The following is a 14,789-nucleotide window of genomic DNA, read 5'->3' as shown; positions in this document are numbered from 1 at the left end:
TTCTCTGGACACGCACCTGGTGAGATTGAAATCCGTTACGAATAGGCTATAGCAATGTGGCCCATTTAACACATTCTTTTGTAATCCACACATTGAACCGATCCGCTCATGTTAAGACAAAATGACCAAACCCATATTTTTAAAGAGGTTGAAATGCATTTTAAATCCCGAAGGATACACGATAGAAATGTTGTGATAAAAGAGAGAGGGGAAAGGGGTTTAGTATCAACTCGACACAAATGTCAAGACTTAACTTGTGACTGTTTTCTTTGTCTTACGGCTTTTCCGCGACGCCGATCGGCTAATTTGATTGATATAGCTCTTTTGTGTAAGGCGCGGTAGCACTGGAAGAAATGCTCAACATCAATAGGGTTCGTTTATCAAGTGGTGGTGATAATTTAAAATATAGTGCGTGGGATAAATGTTATAGTATATTAGGGCATGCGATTCAGATGTTTAAGGAAACCTTCAATTTCGACCAAAAGACGCATTTTTGGCACATGGCATTTTAGCAAAACCAACCCACCGTCACTTAAGTCCTAACAGTTGGCAGATAAGGGAAATGTGTGTTTATAGTTAATTTAACTTATGGGCTACAGTCGAAATGAAATGGATTTAAAGTCCCATTGTTCTGCTCCGATTGTGGGTAATGAACACATTAGTCCCGAAATGTTCTAGTTTGTGTCTACTCTTATATAGAATTCCTTCTGCCAAGGGTTATTTACGCGTACTCCAATGTCTAGGCGGGAACAAGTTTTTTGTCCCATCCAAACGACTATAGGTTGTCCATGGCTAGGCGCTATATATTCTTGAATCGCTGACACACGGAAGTGCCACGCCGGAGAATGCAGATGAACTGGGATCAAACCAAGGGACCTCCTGGCTAGCGAGCCTACGTCTTACTTACTGGGCCATCGCGGTTAATCAAAGACAACCGTCCGGGTAATATATGTTTAGATGAGCAATGCTTAATTAATGGGCAGTGTCCCATTCGTGTGGTTGAAAAATGTACATGTCAATAGTTTAAATATTCATTTCGGGGCTACTCTAATCGCAATTCAATTTTACGTATATTATGTTCCCCACAACACATTGAAACGAAACAAATCTAAGGGTGAACCATATTTAAAATACATCATATGAACGTATATTTTACAAAAAGTAAACCGGAAACTTTATTCCGTTACACAACACATCAATTGAAATAGTCACAAATAAAACACTAAACATAAAATTAATTAATCAGTTCAACTGTTGACAGGATAAAGATGAACGTCTTTGTTTTGGTCATTGTAAGTTTAATTTGGATAGCTGGTAAGTTCAATCAATACTTAATATTAGTATGCGTAATTTATACACTCTACCGAGTTACTGAATTCATCAAATATTGTTGGAAAGGGGTTCCGTCTTTTGCCAGTTTTGCTTAATTATTTTTTCCAGAACTAGTTTAAAAGGGGCTAATTTGGGTTTTGTTTTGCGTGTGCAAATCTGCAGCGTTTTATTTTCTGGAATACATTTCAATCTAGAAGCGAAACCTTCAACGAGAATCTGAACACCTTTGATTCCTTTTAAATGAAATGAAATGGGGTTTAACGTCCTACTGTTCTGCTCCTAAACTGGGCTAATGAAGACGGGACCTTTTTAATAAATAAGCACATTTTGATTGAATGCAAGTTTCTTAATGTACTACATTTGCCAGTCAGTGAGTCAGTTATTTCCTAAACCTGAGCTACATGATAGCGTACTAACATATATATCATGTTTCTCATTTTTTTGTGTACATGATTTATATTTTTAATTATTTAATATTCTGTGATATTTGGTTTTATTTATGTACATTGCGTATAGTGTATCTCACATTATCCACGATATGATAGCCCGATATGAGCTGACGTGCCATAAAACTCCATTACATTCATTCATTTGATTACATTAGATCTGGAAGGACGAAGGGTGCCATATCCACGCAACAAATCTGTTATTATGGGCTGTATGACTGAGTTAATATGGTCATTAGAAGCGGACAATTTGAACGTGATCATACGTAAGGTATACTTGTTTTAATATTTACACACATCCCATACTTCGGCCAAGATTTTAACGAACGAGAAAGTCTTTTGTCAACAAACCCCGGTCACTGGATGAGCTGATATTTTTTGAGTGCAGAATCACAGTACACAATTATGGATGTGTAAGACTTCTTTGGGGAATATTACATATCAAGGCACCACTTTGACGAAATCAGAGATTAACAAGTGCCACCACACTATGGACCTTGAATGACGTCATCGCAGCCATCTTAAAATTGTGTGACATCAAAAGTAGCATCTTTTGTTACAGACCTGGTTGGATGAATGAATAATAAACGGTTATATTTTTTTTCATACATACTGATACGCAATGAAAACACGTGACCTAATGCAGCCGATATTGGATTTTTGGTTTGACCGTCGGCTGCATATGTACAAACAAGAAAATCACATCGAACTCAGGAGGCCATAACGACTTTGTATTACACTAAAAAAAACAAGACAGATACGCCGAGACAAGTCAGAATATTTGAAATGTTTGCACTCATAATCCACGCCAGATAATGATAGTAGGGACAGTTGCTGCAATAGAAATGCTGATCACGGTAGATCATCAACAATTAAAATCCTAAAATTCAAAATTGTCAACGGGTTTGAATGGAAAATGTCAATTTTCAATTACCTGTCAAAATATGACCGCGTTTGGTATCCAAATATACGGTTTCGGGGTAGCTGAATTCATTTTCATACAAATTGTGTTGATTAGCTACACCAATGCGTCAATGTTGGGTGATCATTCAATATGATCGAATGTGCTATTATAATAGTGTTGGGTTATTGATTCAAACGTTATCTAAATATTATTTTCTAGAATAATAACATAACTATTGAGGACGACTCGAAATACAACATTGGAGAAAGATACACGAAAAATGGACCAGTGACGGTACTAACGATCTTAAATACAACGCTTGACGATACTGGGCTGTATTCACGTCATTTAGCGTTGACACCAAAACTGCATCAAAATGACATACATCTTTCAGTGCTGGGTAAGAAATTTTGAATTTAACAGCACCTACAAGTAGTTGATTTGAAACATACTGCATTTATTTTAACATACTGCATTTATAAGTATGTTTTCTTGTATATAGACTTGGTGGGGGTGGGGGTGGATGGCCGAACGGTTAGCGCGTGTGCGCTGTATCATAAGATTTGTCATTGTGTCAACTGGCGTGGTTTCTATTCCCCGGCTGTACGCCGTAAGGCGTATGGTCGCCTGTCCATTTACTCTGGGTCCTCCGGTTTCCTCCCACTGCTAAAGATCCCTATGTACAATCAAATTATTGAAATAAAATTTAACCTTGTGTTAGTCCCGAAATGACATAGTTTTTGTCGAGTGGACACTAAACCCGATTTAACTCTCTCTCTATAGACTTCAAATGGAGAAATGACATAAAGCCTGTAAAAGTTAAAGTTGAAGATGATGTAATGTTGAAATGGGCGTACGACAAGATAGATTTAAGCTATGAGATTTTTGTATATAGAAAACTACCAGATAGTACAAAGAGATATGTAAGTATATATTATTATAGTTTTATCAGAGTGTGTGCTTGGAACTTGGCATATTTATTCCTTATACCATAATAATAGCAACTATTTGATTTGGTCCATGTCCCGACCCCCAGAGGCAGTGTCACACCCACTCTTCGTTAATTGATTAACTACGTTCGATGTTTCTGATGATTCAATTGGACGATTATGATTTAAATGGGTATCAACACACATGAAGCTCGTGATTATAATTTGACTATTGATGGCCAAAGACTGGTAACTTAATAGCAGACTAGCTGATGGCTGAACTAAGAAATATCCCTATCATTGCATTACCTTCCGCTCAATAAACAAAATCATGATACATGGTTGTTCTATTATTTGTCACTAGAACTAGGCGAATGACTGATATAATAAAGATATATTCCAGCTTTATTATCAAATTCCAGTTACTAGAAGTATAACTAATAATTCCAAAGAAAAAAGTAAGATTGAATTTGTTCCCTTGGTTGCAATTCTTCTATGAGAACTAAAATCCACGGCTGTTAAAATGGCATTGTTAACTTTAGCTAGAATTTGGATGCTATTCTAGAATCGATGTACTGTTATTTCAATGATCTTAGGTCATTAATTTCATGACAAATTCTAACCATTTTTAAAATATATTGCCAAGACTCTAGTTGTTTCTTTTCGCTCATAGACTTGCTTTTGAATTCGTACTGAATGATTACAGTTCAACAGTTAATTTCACTGAAAATATAAGTGTTATAATAAATAAAGACCAATAATCACTAATACTATTTTTTGTGAAGCTTTTGGTTGATGCCAATCTTGTGGGGAATGGTATTTGGAACAATGCACAGATGGACCCACGAATTCATTTTCATAAAACGTCGAATGGTTCCACAGAATTCGTAGAGTTAACACTGCAAAATATAACTGAAAATGATATGAGTTATGTTTATATTATTGAACTCGATTTTGGGAATTCCTGTTTTATGAGGGAAGAAACGGTTATTTTAATAGAAGGTATGTGTAGTTATTGCTTGGATAATAGAAGAATGCCCCTGGTTCCGCTTATAGTCTTGTTACACCTGCAGGCAAAGATTTTCATTTTAAATATTCGATTCTCATCTTTTTCTGGTTCAACAATAAGCATATTCATAATTGTTAGTAAAATCAGGGAATGGACCTCGGTGGTTCAGTGCGTAAGCTGCTGGTACATTAACCAGTAAATCAGGGGTCGATCCCGGTCTTGGCCCAGACAGTTCTTCGGGATTTTCCAATGTGGTTCTTCCTTGTGAGTGATGCAGTACGGGGGACCTGACAAGGACAAAGAGCAGCCGTTCGGCTGAGACGAAAAAAAACAGTCCCTATACATATTGACTTATGTACTGGTAAAAGAAACCTTGACATTTGGAATTCGAAAAGAGGATAGGCTGTTTCGGTGCTGTCCTGGCAAACGGTTCGCCATATCATACTGCATGGAATATTCTCGTCTTCATTAGCTCAATCGGTGTAGAAAAGAAGGACGTTAAATTCCCATTTCTTTTCGAACCGGAGAACACACAAAGCTCTGTTTTATGTATGTAATCATTTAACGGCAAAGTGTTTTCTATATGTATTCTAGAACCTCGATGGAGTTTTGAGAAAGAGATTGAAGGTCAAATGAAAGAAAATGTGTCATTAAACTGGAAATATTATTATAGCTACCCGTCAAAATACATTAAATTTAATCGAAGAGATGACCATATGGATGTACGTATTCTTAAAATATATAAACCCAAACCATTTTACTCCTTTACAAAAGTCCATATACTACTGTGGTGTAGGCCTTGTGGCTCTGTAATTTTCTGTTGCTGGGTTACTCCCTTTTTGGTGAAAGCGGCTACAGTTTTTAACATATTTTTCCAAGCGTCTGTACACTTTGGAGGTTAGACTTCTTGGCGGCATAAATCATCTTTATCAAATTTGACGAACAAACCAAGTTGTCCTTTCGGGAAAGTTGTTTTCGAAGGCCATCGTTGTTTTCTAGACACGAAGCTATGTCCGCCCCTTTCCAGGCTATCAGAATACAATAGTATGACTAATTCTAACTAAATGGCTAAATGCGATTATGTACATGATTTTAACTTTTGAGACTTAATATGACATCATGTTTAATTTGAGCCAAAGTTTAATTTATCAAAATTGTTCAAAATTGTATTTCTGTAGATATAGTCACTGATGAAACGAAATATACAAAATAATCGGAAGATCTACAATGTGCTCACAGAAAGAAAGATCAAACCAATTAAACGCTTTATGTTGTTCCAAATTAATATGATTTAACACCTAAACTTGATTTAATAGCTATCTTGTGGCGTACAGTAATCGTGCTTTCTTTTGCTTTTACTACAATTAAGGAGTTATTTCCGAACAGGTGTGGTTTCACCTTTATCATTGGTGAAAGATAGCCTAGAAAGGCACAGATGCTTGAATATTACAAAAACACGAGAAACCGTATACACTATGGTGTAAATAAAGCATTGACAGTTGAAATTTGCAAGGCGCCTGGCAGTCTTCAATATCCCGGTTGGTCCAGACAAGTAGCACGTTAAACCTAGGTCTATTTCGTTTACTTCTTCCTTAAATTGAAAATCAATTTAATTTCATGTTTCAGTATCATATACTAGGATACTGGAATGGAAATAGGTTTTTTCGGGGTGTGGATGTGGACAAATTCATATTCAAAAGGAATGTTGTATTAGGCGGCGAAGAGATAACCTTAACTATACCAAATACAGTAGCTGACGATTTTAATACTACATATGGTTGCAATGTTACATTTAGTAATGGCCTGACGAGTTATAAGGAGTTAATATTGAAGGAAGGTATGTAAAATTGAGATATGCTGTCAATATTGATTATTTCAAGATATGGTTCAAATCGCACAGTGTCTCAAGTTTTTATGATAACTAAGATGTTAAATCACAACTCCCCAAGACATTCCAATATATATAAATAATGTCCGCCGATTCATGTTATTGTGCTGGAGCGGCCGTTTGGATACAATTAGACCATTCTCATGATATGAAATATGTTAATAACTACTAAAGTTCGCATTTTAAGTCCATATTTTGTGACAAACAATTTCCATAATACAATAACATTAGTATTTCCAGACTCCTTGCAAATTGTCGGCATTCCGTATACAGTAACTTATAAATTTAATATGCTTAGACATGGTAATAAAACATAACTGATAGCATTGGAAAATGTAGAGATTACATATTGCTTACATCTTATATGTACATTCACAATACATGTTCATTGATTTTATAGGACCTAGGGTGGATGTACCTAACATATATATCAAGGGAGCAATCGGTGACACTGTAAAATTAATATTTGAATATTACTACAGATTTCCAGCCACCAGAATTAACGTGATGCGTAACACTAGCTCGGAAATAAACGTAAGACACAATAGATGTTTTTTTTTTATTTTATTGTGTTAGAAAATCTTAAAATTAGAATATTTGAGGATTACTTCTTCATCTCACTGTCGGGAATTTTATGGACACATTATACCCCCACCCCCACATATAATCTTCCTCAGACAAGACATACCACTTTTATGGCGAACCTGATTAAAATTTGCCCGACTCCATGAGTTCAATGTATAGCAATATTAGTAGACTGTTTCAGAAATCAAATGCATTTAATTATTATCGTCTGATATATTTATTTACTAAATATAATATTACCTTTACTTTACTGCAGTTCAAAAATGTGGGATATTGGACGGAATCCGGGTATAATTCTGTATTAGATGACGACAGACTGATCTTTCAAAAACAGGCAATATCAGATGGAGGAAAGATATATCTTGGTATACTAGATACAACTTCTACAGATTATAATACAACCTATATATTTAGTGTCCTTTTCGAAAATCGACAACATGTCTCGATAGAGATTCATTTAATTTTACAGACAGGTTAGTGTAACTGAATCTGCTATTTAAATACAGTTGCTGTTATAGAATATATTCACATATCCTGGGATTAAATCCCGAAAAGAGCCAAGAAGATCCTATTGGATATTTCAAGTCCGGTTCTGACTTCTCTTGGAATTTGGCGAAACACTTATCTACTTTGGACTTTATGTTAAATTAAATAATCCTTGAGTGGATAAGGCAGGTTTGGTACAAAATTCCCTTCCTCGCATCATACTCTTAATTATAAGGACATGATCAGAGGTTTGTGATGACGAGACTATAAAGCCCACCCGATTTGGTACCCAATGCTGGGTACTGAGCTAACATAATAGTTAAGTCACTGTTTAGTACAGCTTGTAAAACAAATATATACTATTCAAAAAAAGTAGGGGATATTTGATTTTGGGGGCATAATACTAAAATATGCAAATGACTACGAAAAAAGTCACTATAGAACCTAACAGAAGAAACATTTCCAGTTACATGTGACGCCCAAACGCACCAATAGCTACCGCATGGAATGCAGGTGATGCTTGGGATCATCATGGGGGTCCAACCCAAGATTTGCACGACTCTGACTTTGAATTTTACAGTCATTGTGGCATTGAATTCCAGGGTGGAAACATCAGTTTAATTGTTTTAGTGACCAGAAAACAAATTTTGATATGCGTCGGCTTACCCAAAATGAAAGGTTACGTGCGCTTGGCATGCTACAGATCGGCACAACACAGGCGGTTGTGGCGCGGACGATGAATGTTTCTCAGTCTGTCATAAGCAGGCTATGGTCCAGATACCGTGATACACAATCTGTACAGGACAGATCACGCTCAGGTCGACCAAGGGCGACAACTCAAGCCCAGGATCGATTTATCCGTACCTTGGCCTTGAGAAATCGTGTCATCACAGCAAATCAGATCAGCGCTCGTCTTCAAACAGACACTGGTGTGAGAGTGAGTGGCCAGACGATTCGGAATCGACTGCATAGGGGTCACCTTCGCGCCCGACGTCCTCGCGTGATCCCTTGTTTGAGAGATCATCACATTCAGGCAAGACGTCGTTGGTGTAGGGATCGTCAACACTGGGATAATCGACGCTGGAGCAATGTGATGTTTTCAGATGAGTCAAGGTTCACTGTTGATTTTTTGGACAGACGTAGAAGGGTGTGGCGTCGTCGAAACGAGCGCTTCCAAGACGTTAACGTCATCAGACATGATCGATTTGGGGGTGGTTCTGTTATGGTGTGGGGAGGCATCACTGTTGCTGGAAGAACGGCTTTACATGTTGTTGCAGGGCGTGTTACAGGCCAGTACTACCGGGACAACATCTTGGCAGTCCATGTTGTGCCGTTCGCACGACGTCATGGCCGCCGTTTCATCTTCCAGGATGACAACGCAAGATGTCACAGGGCCAGGATCGTTACAGGTTACCTCCAACAACAGAACATCACCACATTACCTTGGCCAGCACTGAGTCCCGACCTCTCCCCCATCGAGCATGTCTGGGACATGCTTGGACAGAGGTTACGTCAACGTCAACAACGTCCTGCCAATGTCCAAGAACTTGCTGCTGCGTTGCAACAGGAATGGGACAATCTGGACCAAAATGACCTTAGACGTCTCATTAGGAGTATGCCACGTCGGATCAATGCTTGTTTGGCAAACAGAGGAGGATTTACCCGTTACTGACTTGGTTGTGATGCTGTGGTAACTTTGCTGTTTGACCCCGGGTATCATTTTACCCTTATAATGGTCAGTCTGTGCCTTACTTAGTCTAACGATCATTTGGAATAAATCGATGAATGTGAACTTCATTTCATTTTGTCATTTGTTTCTTCGTCAGTTTCATTAGGTGACTTTAATAACACTTAAAAATCAAATATCCCCTACTTTTTTTGAATAGTATATATTTTAGATGGGATCACCTGTCTCCGACACAAGCGATTTTGTTTAAAATTTCATAATATATTAAAGGACTTTTTGATATGATTTAGTTTATATTCATCGATGGTACTTGTTTTCTTGTACTATTATTGTTGATATTATTATAGAGAGTGGGTCGTTGTTTGAGCTCAACCTGGTGCTGGTGACCGTGTTACCCATATTAGCCGTATTGACATGTGTCCTTGTAGGATTGGGTATTTATGGTAAGTGCTCAGTGTAACGTGTGCTGTTCATTCTCTGATTGAACATACTTTAAACATGCTTTATAACAATTAGTAATGTATTCCTGGACATGTATTACACAACGAATATTTCTCACCTTTACATAAAGATGTATTCTTTAATATATATTCATCAATTTAAATATATATATATATATATATATATATCAGGGGTATGTGGTTGTTCTAATGTACAGTATCATATATTATAGTATAAAATATAAAAATAACACCGATTTTCTTCTACATGTTTCAATATAAATTTATGAGGAAGCCATTGATAACATTTAAATCAATGGCTTCCTGAAGAAATTATATTGAAACATGTAGAAGCATATCGGTGTTATTTTTACATTTTATACTATATCAATTTGTACAAATAAAAACATAAGAACTAATAGCAGTTTCTACTGTACGATACAAACACAGCTTGTATAATCAACTATTTTATTACAGGTTATAAACGTAAAGCTAAAAGAGTGGTAGATACCAGCAGCCATCCAACGAATAATATGAGACATTCCTACATTTCACTAAACAGTGTTGTTATATTCCATGCCAACCGTGATTCTACTGCAACCAATACTGATTCTACTGCAACCAATACTGAGTCTACTGCATCTAACGACACAGATGCATATGCTAATCCTTACGATCCAATCAACAGAGATGGTATTGATACCAGTAAAAACTTTTATATCCCACTACAGAATCCTGAAACAAGTAACATTGACCAAGGCGATGATGTCCAAGAAACAAATATTGATAGCAATTCCGTTACCAATATAGACGATATCCAGACAGGTGATGATGATGGTGATGTTGATGATGATGATGATACATCGACACATGAATCTAATCCTTACGATGCGCTGAACAAATATACCATGAACAGTGATGTAAACAGTTATATATCGCTACCACCATGTATGAGATCAGTAGATGATATGATAATTGTGAAAAAAAGACCCTCAACCATCTAGATTAGATTCTCACATGTAAGGATTCTCAAAGTAAATCAATTAGTATGCATTTATTTGGACCATGGTTAAATATACACATTTGTTTATCTAGATGAATTCTCATTTCACATTTAACACGCCAAAGAGTTAATTCCCAGCTGAATAGAGTCAGTTTACCACATAAGGTTTTCATGTAGTAGTGGCGCCTGAATTCGATATTATAATTCTGATGTTTATTTCTTGTGTTTTTTGTTTGTCTTGTGCTGTGTTATGTTTAATAACTAGTATAACTTAAACTCCGTGGCAATATGTGATTATGTATGACTTAACCTGTCATCTCTGTCTGTTGCGGACCAGTGGCCCCATCCATACTTATTTTACATAATTGATATTCTGTTACGCTTTGATTTTAAGTCATTAATTTATGTTTACATTAAGGACATATTATTATGTTATACAGAATGAATGTTTATCTGTAGCTTTTTTGTTGTAAAAATAAATTGTTATTTTCATTATTGGTGGTGTACCGTTTTGTGTGGGTGGAGATGGGGTGTATTCTCGCGAGGGGGCGTAGGGGTGGGGTTTAATTATTGATTTTTAATATATAATATTTGTTTGCTATGTATCAAATTGATGTTTTGTTATATAGTTACATGTAGTATATTTGTTTGCCTATTGTTTTAATATGAATCATTCGTGTTGTAAGATATCTGCTGGTACAACCTATTTGATGTACATCATTATTATATTATTACATTGCTAGTCATATGTTTTGTGCAATAGCAATCCATCGGATACCCTCAATTTTGTTTATTCGAAATTAATATATACATACATTTTTTTTAAAATTTAAATCGATCATTTGTTTAAATAGTAGTTCTTTGTTTTTAAACTAATAACTTAGTATTGTTTTTAGTTGGTGCACATTTAATTAAAACTTGCAAATATTGCCTTTGTTTGTAAATCAAGGTATGTGTTTTTCACTGTTTTAATAATTCCCGTATATATTCAATATCTACCCACTTTCATATCATACATATATCACAAATGATAACGTTTAAACAATGTGGTATACTCTGTAATCACACCATCGATCTGAATAGTTTTGATTTAGTGCCCAACGACTAAAGAACGAGTGTTTGTGTTAAATGCATTAAATAGGTTTAACATTTACCTAGACACAGTTGCCCTCCACCTAAGACATCATATTACGTGAGAAATGGGGTTTAACATATCTGGGCAAATTTATTTCTTTAATCTTTAGCAGTGTTTGATATTTGTTTTTATTTGTGTACATGAATACTGTGTGATATCTTTTAATTTCTCTCATACTTTTCACCATATGTTAGGTGCAATATAGTCCGGTTGGAGATGACGTGCCATTCCTTTATTCATTCTTTATCAGTTGGAGGAAACCAACGGACACTAATAAACAACGCAACTGACTCAAATAAAACGTGTTATTGACTACCGGAACCCCCTTTAAACCCAATTAAAGTTATACATAATTGAAGATATTTGTTCATCAAATGGTATAATGCTTTATAAAAATTATGTTATTGAAACTATATGGCCACTTCGTTAACACTGAACACTCAAAACCATTGTGACTTGTGTTAATTATGTCAAAATGTAGCTGTTAACATTGGAATTTGATACTATTATGGCAAATCGTTTTTTTTTATACTATTCAGTCCCCATTGATCTGAAAAAAATTACTATTGACATTTCTCAACAACTTAAACATAAATACACTTTATTTTCTTTTTAAAAAAAGATCAACGTTCACAGATCATTTTTTAAACAAGTTTTTGTTTGTTTGATGTCATGTTTATGGCTGTACAATCTGATTAAAATACAAATATTAGTCCGGTCGTCAAACCCAATATTTTGAGTCAACCTGGAAATTGTCTACAAAGTTTTTTTTTATGATTGGTTTTAGTAGCCTATGGTGTCCTCTTTCAGAATCGGCCGAGCGAACCTCGGTCACCCTTGAGCGTTTTGACAAATTCAACATGGCGTCCAGGACGGACGCCATTTCAAATAATACTCTATAACTCCCATAGTATTTAGTCTAGGATGATAATGTTGGTGTCTAAACGTATGTTCCAGGAGTCAAGGGATACACTGAAATCATTCATTGTGTTGTGGGTTGATTAGATGATAGTAAAATCTAAAATGTCAGACAATATGGCGACGGTTGAGGGTCATTATTTAACCCAGCCAAACTATATCTAGACACAAACTATATATTTCTGAATAAAGGAGCATATGAGAGATACGATAACACCACATACATGCCTATCAGGGGCAGGGGCGGATTGGGGCTGGGAAACGGCCCGGGCTTCAGTGTGGGAGCGGTCCCTTTTACTGACCGCGGAGCCCGGATGAGGGGGTCCGGGAGCTCTCCCCCAGGAAAATTTTGAAAAATGAACCCCAAATATGCGATTTGGTGGCATATCTGACTATAATCTCTGTCAAATAATATATCTCATAAATCGATTAATTTAGGCCAAAACCCCGACCTACAAGTAATTTACAACCATCAACCTGTGAAATTATTATATTGTCATATTATTAATTAACGTATTATCATTGTATCGTCAAGAGTCAAGATAATTTAACTGGTTAAAAAATGGGACTAGTTGAGAAAATTTTGACCATTTGATTAACCAGGAAGGAATATTGAATAAGTAGGAATATTTTCATTGAAAAATGTCTCATTTTTGTTGGGGACGGGGACTGGGATAACGTTCTTTCCCTGGTTCAAGGCCGTATAACAGGTGGCCTTGACGGAGTGGGAGCGGACATACATAGGCGTACGGGACACAATTCATTTTTGGAAATGGGAGGCCATTTCCCGCAATTTGAGACCATTCCCGACATCACAATTCTGAAATGTTATCTCTGAAAATAACGAGTTAATAATAAAAATGTCAAGGAATGTTTAACACCAGCCTCAGGAAATCGTCCCGCACTCATATTCAGCCAGCAGACCAGTTATCATCAAATTTTGCCGAGGCCTTAAAATTGAATTTTTTGGGAGTTACGAACCATCGGCAGACGTTTCTGGCGTATCCCCACAAACAGGGTGCAGGTGACGTAATAATTAATAAATTTGCGGGCGACAGTGTGGGGTGAATCCGATGAAATTTTCGGCCCACACCCAGCACACCCGGCCCAGAAAGTCTATTATACCAGCCCATTCCAGACTCAAGTGATGGCCGGTTAAAGCCACCGGCCATATACATGTCATCATCGCTCCATGGTCGGTCCAATAATCCCCCCCCCCCGCCCATATAATGTTCTGCAGAAAAGGGCTTTTCTTTAGACGAATTGGACCAAATTTTTTTTTTATTTTTTGTCCCGATGGCCCAATCCGCCCCTGATCAGGGGCTACAGGGCCACATGTTCCGGGGAATCTATAATTCTCAACCAATCAAAACTAAAGTTAACAGTTACGTCGATAAACTGTTGACGTCAGAGTGCACTAGCCTTACAGATGATATACGTGAATTTACAGCGTTTGGGTCTTTATATAAGACCGGTGAAATCGATAAGTGACGTGTTTTAATATTTATACTCGGTATAATTCCTGTGATTTTCAGTTTCAACGAAACCTACATTCTCTGGGATTTTACTATTCACTCGTAGCTAAATGCAAACAGACAGCATTCTCCGATAAAAACTATGTATGCACTGGATATCTTTATACCGAAACTAACAAAAGCTTTATTGAATAATGGATTTATCACCTTTGATCTTGAAAGCTATTTATGTTGAAGTAGTTTTGTGTGTTTAAATTCACTACAATGGTTTATGCACATTAAAAGTTGACATTTGATGTGTTACAGAAACGATCTACAAAACAGAATGTAATAGTCATAAAGATTAAGATTTCTTTAGAAGGCTCTTGTATAGAAATTTGTTTGTTGTTGGGCTATTAGTTATAAGGACACAAAGCCAATGTGTAAAAATGAACTGAATTTGAATTAAATACTGTTGGTGATGAATATCATTACGTATTCAATTGTACGTATTTTATTACAGAACGTGAAAACAAAATATCCAGATATTATTATATAAGACCTTATACTTTT

The 14,789-nt window shown here is 36.3% G+C and overlaps 1 protein-coding gene across 4 annotated transcripts; it reads left to right on the top strand.

Annotated features, from left to right (window-relative positions):
• The first annotated feature begins 273 nt into the window (after positions 1-273).
• LOC126817152 (uncharacterized) lies at positions 274-11,638 on the top strand. 4 transcript variants are annotated; one of them, XM_050544001.2, is made up of 11 exons: positions 1,265-1,314; positions 1,937-2,049; positions 2,902-3,082; positions 3,466-3,605; positions 4,397-4,613; positions 5,215-5,342; positions 6,247-6,457; positions 6,909-7,042; positions 7,350-7,566; positions 9,614-9,709; positions 10,184-11,638. In XM_050544001.2, exons 1-11 carry the CDS (start codon positions 1,269-1,271, stop codon positions 10,708-10,710), a joined length of 2,010 nt encoding a protein of 669 aa, XP_050399958.1. In that variant the 5' UTR covers positions 1,265-1,268; the 3' UTR covers positions 10,711-11,638. The 4 variants fall into 4 exon arrangements, with proteins under 4 accessions (XP_050399965.1, XP_050399958.1, XP_050399969.1 ...); XM_050544008.2 differs by having other exon boundaries at positions 274-2,049; XM_050544012.2 differs by lacking the exons at positions 1,265-1,314; positions 1,937-2,049 and having other exon boundaries at positions 2,595-3,082.
• Positions 11,639-14,789: the final 3,151 nt, after the last annotated feature.

The sequence above is a fragment of the Patella vulgata genome, chromosome 1 (genome assembly GCF_932274485.2).
Source record: "Patella vulgata chromosome 1, xgPatVulg1.2, whole genome shotgun sequence".
NCBI lineage: Eukaryota > Metazoa > Mollusca > Gastropoda > Patellidae > Patella > Patella vulgata.
The sequence above is the reverse complement of the archived record's forward strand: the minus strand, read 5'-3'. Positions and strand labels throughout refer to the sequence as shown.